We start from the raw sequence: 7,538 nt of genomic DNA on the forward strand, positions 1-7,538 counted from the left end.
CACGTATGATCTTCCTGTTTTTATATCATCCATTAATTGTAGTCTCCTTCGCCCCCTCCTTCTCTTTCCCGCCACCATACCCTCTAGGACGTCCCTCATGATACAATATCTTCTTAGGCAATGTCCCAACCAGTTTCTCTTCCTCTTCCTAATAATATCTAAAAGTGTTCTTTTCTCTCCCACCATTTCTAACACTCACTCATTCGTTTTCCGCTCGACCCAACTAATTCTCTAAATTCTTCTTCACACCCACATTTCGAAGGCTTCCAGTCGATTTTCATCACCTTTACGTAATGTCCACTTTTCCGTTCCATACAGTACAACACTCCACACGAAGCATTTTATGAGTCTTTTTCTCAACTCTTTATTTAAGGTTCCACAAAATAGAATTTTCTTCCTCCTAAAGGCTTCTTTCACCATTCCTATCCTTGCCTTTATTTCACGTTCGCACTTCATGTCATTACTAAAAATACTACCCAGATAAACTATCCCAGTCTAAAGGTCTAGTCATGTACATTCAGCACCAAAAGTATCTTTCCCTTCTGCTATAACCACTCCATAGCTCCACATTATGACTACCCTGGCCTCAATTTGCACAAAGAGCAGCATCCGACGTGCTGGTGTGCCCGAAGTGTTGACATTTGAAACAACGCAGGGGACTGGGAATATAGGAATGGGCCATGAGTCAATAATAACCAGCCTTCACGTAGTCAGGAAATGTAGGCAAACTGAAAGTTAGAATCAATGACTGAGTAGCAACGAGTTCACCTAACTTCTTATTTTGACGCAAGCTACCTCTACAACACGTAGGTCAGCCAGCTCTGATTTGATCTCCTCGGTGACGTTTAAGACATCCCACATGATATTACATCGTGAGAGACGTTCAGTAGATGATGCGGTTCTTCCAACACGTTTACTGGTCCAATGTTAGTCAATCTGAGTTGCTTTGCTGTTTGCCTCTCGTCGACCGTTTCCACCAATAAAGTGTAATTAGTTGTTATCTGTAATCTGTCCAGCGTTATAAGTAATAATGTTATTAATGAGGAAAAGGGACAAGCACTTAATACCAATCGGACGTTTTACTTCAGCATTGGCAGTATCAGCTTCTGTAATTATAAGATATCGGATTACAGTACCACAATACTTCTCTTTTCCATACTACCTACATCCAGAGAGTTTGACTCGCTCTCATTTGGTTTGGACTTTATGCGAGAGGGTGAGCCCGGACCCGATTCTAATGTTTTGTTAGTGCCCATAAAAAGTTGATATTAAATATACATATATAAAGAGGAAATGTGTGTGAACGTCACAACTTCACATCAAGGTACTTGCTAGGAGAACTTACGCTACTTTCCTAGTTATCCCATAAACACGCTCTCATCGTAGGATCAGCGTGGAGCCTACATAGTCAAGGGGAATAGGGGTGCAAGAAAACCATTCTTAACACCGTGTGCGTCGGTTTGCTTGGGGTTCTTCCGTTTCCTCCTACTTTCTTCATTCCATCATTACATTCATTTCTAATCACCACCATCTCCCTTAGCGCACCCAGCATAACCGTCAGACTTAAAAGTCAATCAAAAAACCAATCCCGTCGGCAGAAAAGCATAGTCCCAGTTAAATAAATATTTTTTTTTTAAAAAAAAAAAAAGGAACTAAAGGAAACAATTTGTCGAATAAAAAGAAGACCCCACCAGCCCGCAAGAAAACAAAATGTGCGGTTTTTTCATTCGTGCTTTCATTATTTTTTAACTTTTTTGTTTTTATTTTGTATTTTTGTATTTATTTATTTTTATTTTTATTTATTGAACAGATTCCCAGATACAGCATAACTTTGCCATTTTACACAGAGACATGCTTACAAAAGAAAGAAAAAAAACACGACAACAATAACAACAACATAGAAAAACGAGTGTAAGAGTAAAACTATTCCGTCAAAGCTCGTTTAATTGCTCTTTCAAACACTAGGTAGCTCGAAAAAATGTCCACATCAGTTGTTACTTGATTATAACAGTTTGGTATTCTATAAAAAAAAGAGACCAACTTTTTTATGCAGATATTTCAGATCAGAGATAATTCTGCGTACTTCAGGAGTCTGAATATTAAGATGTCGCAAGAGTTCCTTCTTAGATAATATTCGAAGTGCAGGAACACGAAAACGGACTATAGCGATGAAGAAATTGAGAACAGAATCAAGTCTGGAGAGATGTGTAGGTGCTGCCATAACCCATATGGGAGAGCAGTATTCGATCTTGGGCGCTATTAAAGTCTTATAAAAAGTTGCTAATGAAGAAACAGTTCGGTGAATCGATAAAGAAGTCCCAACATGCGCATTGAATTCTTTAGTATTGAGGAGATGTGGTCAGAGAATGTGAGTTTTGAATGAAAGATGACACCAAGATCATTATGACTAGAAGAATGTGTGATAGGGGAATCGTTGATATGGTATGTGGAGGGAACAGGAGACTTTTTCAAAGTAATAGTAATACTATCACATTTCTTACTGTTGAGTTTCAAGTGCCACATTTCACACCAGCCTGTAAGGTAATTTATGTCTTCCTGTAGAGCAATTGTGTCATGGAAACACGATATTTCTCTGTATAACTTACAATCGTCAGCAAAAAGCAGAAGGCCACTAGGTTGAGCTGATAAGTGCGTGTAGAGATCATCCATATACAGGACAAACAGCAGAGGCCCAAGTACACTCCCCTGAGGCACCCCTGAGATCACGGGTTGGGGGTTAGAAGTCGCCCCTGAAAGAACAACTCTCTGTTTACGGTACTTCAAGTAGCTTGTGATTAGAGAGAGAAATTTGCCATGTACATTAAATCTATTGGAGAGTTTATGAAGAAGATGAATGTGACTGACAGAATCAAAGGCCTTCGAGAGATCAAAGTAGATAACATCTAATTGAGTATTGTTATTCATACATTTGACTGCACAGGAAAGAAGAGTACTTAAGTTTAAGAGACTTGAGCCGTGCTGAGAACTATGGATGTAAGGTGAGGTGAATTTAAGTAGCCTGTCTTTGATTATTTTTTCGCAGATAATTGATATTACAGAAAGAAGAGATATTGGTCTATAGGAGGATACATGATACATTTATTTATTATAGGAGGATACGTTTATTTATATTTGTATTTTCAAAGATTTAGATACCGGACAATACGAACGCTGGACGCATACAACAGCCGGCCGGAATGGGTGCACGTCTACCCCAGATGGAGGAAGACGTCCACGCACCATCCACTTCAGAAGACTCCCACCAACCATTTAGGACACAAGTCTGTCCGATCCTGCTGGTTGTGTATGCGCTTCACTCAGTCCCATACGTCTTCACATCAGAAATCCAATTCAGAATTAGGACCAGCAAAATTGGTGTACACAGAAAGTAATCCACATCCGAGGCTTTTCTTTGAACTGTGTTCCATCGTAGGTTATAGATGCCGGGTGATCGGCCGAGCACAACCCCCAACCTGGAGGTTCAGTGCCTGACTGCAGTTTCGAAAAATGGTGCGATGAGGGCGCCACACTCGACGCAGGGAAACTGTCAGGAAACGAGAATACCCGAGAAAATCCACGCACAGGATGTTGTCCATCATACTGATTTAACTAGAGATCAAACCAGGCCTCCACGCACAAGAGTAAGCGCTCTACCACTGAAATACCGTACCCTCACGCAAATTTACATTCACCGTCATAAAAATTATTATTATTTTTTTTTTCGGGGCTGAAGCGAGTGAATGCATATGAAAGACGTTTCTAAGATATTAATTTCCACTGGCGAAACATGTCTACACAATGTAGAAAAAAAGTATTTTATGTTTACAAGTGTTAAACCATAATACGGTTAGAAGAGTGGGTGCACTTGAAAGACGACTATGTAACATATTAATTCCACCGGTGGATTGTCTCCGCAGAATGTAGGAACACGTATTTTATGCTAATTAGAATAGAGTTACTAGCAAGAATACAGCCATCACAAGTGCTCTAACCTACAACGTTAGTTTTTATACGATATAGTGTTTCTTCAATTATTCTTGTACGCGCGGGACTTCATGCCCTGACTCGGTTAGATGACATTGATATTGTTTGACGACACCTAGCACAAGTTGATTCGGTAATGTTTTCTGCACAATGCTACATAACATTCGCCAGGACCCGTAATTATACCCGTAACGGATCACATCAGTTTGGACGCGTACTATCAATCTGTATGCAATTTTGCAAGCGCCAAAGGAAATCAGGTTGTAGAATAGCCTATATTAGAGAATCGTTGTTTTTTTTTTTTTTTTTTTTTAATTTATGACAATGTATCGTTACCTATATAAAACAAATTTTGTTTTTGAACGGCCAGACTTTTTTCTAAAAATTGATACTATTTGCTAAATATACCCTAATTTTAGTCAATTTATGTTAGTTTCTGCTAGGTTATGTTAGATGTTTCACGGGAAGTTTAACTTTGTACTTATTTTCACGGTTTGTATAGATCAACTTTCTTTGTGCGCCTAATTTTGTGTGCGACTTTCCCCCGGCAACATTTTATGTTCCCCCACTACACACACTGAATTTCTATTCTATTCACTTCACGGATTATTCATACATTAATTACTCTTATGTAACTAGAACTGGTTTCTCCTGTAGTTTTATTATTATTATTATTTAGTTTTGGTGCATGAATGCAGAACTAGCCCTGTAAATATCAACATCTACTTACATGTTATACATAGGGTACATTTCATGAACCAAAGATAACGAGATACAAAAACTATCAAACTTTTAATCTTTTACTCTCTCACCAATTTCTTAATAAAGCCCAGGCGACAAACACAGCTGGGCAGTTATTAGGTGTATTAAACGTATAATAAATTATAACTTGTAGACGATCTAAAATACTTATTTAAGATACACAAGGAACCCACCTTGTACACAAATTTTGTACATAAATGAACAGACTTAATACTACGTGAAAAATACCTCGAACAGAAACCTTCTCCTGAAAACATTTACATCCTAAAAATAAACAGACATGGTTCGAACTGTGGTGTTCAATACTTTTAAGTGCAGCGCGGGCTAAAATATTGATGTAGGGTAAATAAATATACAAAAATACCAGGTGCAAGGTGAGTTCCTTTTCTACGTATAATAAGTTAATAAAAGCGTATTACATTGTGAAGTATTAAAAGCAGAGGATGACAAGCGCTGCGATACCACCTCCAATGCAGTAACGTGATAGAACTCTATTGTATACGTGATACAAGATTGTTAATTTTTCTGTAATACAACTAACACGAATGATCCAGTTTGACACTAATAATTTCCTTCTACTTTTTCTTCTTCTTCTCTCCAGTGTTGCCAACAACCTTGACGAAAATAGGCTAAATGGCATTCAGGAACTCAGCTTATTCACGCAAAAAAATGCTAGATTTTGAACTAGATCGAAGTGAGATGGTATGTGGTAGTATGCCATACCGCCTCTGGTTTTTCAATGATCAAGACATACCGTCATTGGAGAGTAGATGCTAAATACCTTTACTAAATCCATTTTTATACACAATAAGTGACGAATAGCTTTGCGCTTAAAAAGCTTTCATTTCTTATGTAGAAAGAATTTCTAAGTAAACAACATGTTTAACTCCAGAACTGCCACTCGACTGAAGAGTATTCTAAAACTCCGGAAAATCTGTCCCCCACTCCAGACACACTCTGTCCCACACAATCTGTCCCACACTGCATTTTTATCTTTTCCTATCTCTTGTTTTTAAAATGAAGTGTCTTCAAAGAAATTCAGTTAGGATATATTTTGATTTGCCATGTTTCTTTATTATGTATGTGTGTGTATCTTCTTGCCTTAATGTTTTGAGTATGGGAGATTTAGGGGTTGTCTGGAGTGGGGGACAGATTTTCCGGAGTTTTAGAATACTCTTCAGTCGAGTGGCAGTTCTGGAGTTTTTCCTGCAGGAAATTGTTAATGTAAAAACTCGGTTTTTGAGAATTTTCGTGTATAATTCTCTATAATACAATATAAGGAGATATTTATTTATTTATTTTCAGAAAGTTGGGCGGGAGATCAAAGTATCTCTATGTCCTACTCCCCCGTGACTAAAGAGAAGCTCTCCAACGGTTTTCAGCAGTGTTCGAAGCAGACGCGGCATGTTTCATTATAATTTTAACCCGATATACCGGCTATCTAAATGTTGAAATGCAGTGAGGGTATGCTGCCTGGAAGATTGCAACATACCTGACTAAATTACGGTAAAATCCATCAACAACTCATCTGATTTACGAAAGTCAACAGCCATATTATCAGTTGAATTGAAATAAGTCATAATTGATGACGTTGCAGCTAGCCAAGGCACCGGAACTGGATGCACCATCGTTAGATTGTGGATTGGTTGTGTTTGCGTAGACTGTCATTGTTCCAATTTTCAGTAGTACTTCTTTCGGCAGGTCACAGTCCGTATACAATCACATCTTGTTTCTCCGTACACCCACATGAATCATGATTTCATTGAGAGTTTTCACGTTAATTAGATATCCTATTTGTTTCCTTTAATAAATAATAATAATAATAATAATAATAATAATAATAATAATAATAATAATAATAATAATAATAATAATAATCTCTGTGGCTTGAAGAACCGAACAGTTCACTACATTTGTATTAGAAAACTTTCATTCTTGCAATGAAATGCGAAAATTAAAATAATTAAAAAGTAGCAATCGTGGCTGTTACGGGAGCGACATTTAAATTCTTTCTGAGTCGATAAGTATTGTTAAGTAGTTGTAAACCTGTGGGTGGAGCGAGAGAAAAAGAATGAAAAACAAGTGTTTGTTGCGTAATAAAACACCCTTTGTCTAGAGAAATCAATTAATACCATAACATATAATGACCAATAGGCTATTTAAAAAAAAAATTACACTTTATTTTTAAAGAAAAGGTATCTTTAGAATTAATGTAACGGGTAATAAAAAGCCCAAAACGGCAAACGTTTTATAAAAATTAGCTATATTTAAGGCTATAAGCATTTCGTAGATTTACATGGCTAAATGCCTCTCCAAAGTAGGCTAGACTTAAGATACTTCAAAGGAAAGCGACCAATTATAGATAATTTCATAAATCTGTGCTACTGACGTTATACTACACAAGATTGAAGATGAACTAAAAATTGAGTAATTTTGACGAATTTCTATCAAGATGGCTGATAATTAAAGAATTTTTATGAATAATATTTTAAATTAAAATTTGAGGAAAATTTCTGGGAGAGCTTTTAGCATGATTTAAGATAGGAAATGCGTTATACTGATGAAAATGAAGAGAAATATGTTAAAATCTTAAAGAAAATATAAGAAATCAAGGCAGAAATGAACAAAATATATAGAATAACTGCAAAATAAATCCTAACCTATTCTAAACACTTCCTAACCTCATTCTCCCTCTAATATTAACAAAAAGAAATAAATCTCAATATTGCACTAATACAATTTCTACATCTTGTCTGACATTGTTATGCGATGTTATACAGGGTGTACGAAAA

At 36.8% G+C, this 7,538-nt stretch overlaps 1 protein-coding gene across 1 annotated transcript in view; it reads right to left on the reverse strand.

Annotated features, from left to right (window-relative positions):
* LOC145690350 (uncharacterized) overlaps positions 1-5,337 on the reverse strand; it is a 71,768-nt gene extending 66,431 nt beyond the window's left edge. The window contains exon 1 of the mRNA XM_081765162.1: positions 5,166-5,337. Coding sequence (XP_081621288.1) covers positions 5,166-5,167 — 2 coding nt within the window. The 5' untranslated portion in view covers positions 5,168-5,337. The remainder of the gene's footprint in view (positions 1-5,165) is intronic.
* Positions 5,338-7,538: the final 2,201 nt, after the last annotated feature.

This window comes from Thermobia domestica, chromosome 7 (assembly GCF_964235325.1).
Source record: "Thermobia domestica chromosome 7, izTheDome1.hap1.1, whole genome shotgun sequence".
Classification (NCBI taxonomy): Eukaryota; Metazoa; Arthropoda; class Insecta; order Zygentoma; family Lepismatidae; genus Thermobia; species Thermobia domestica.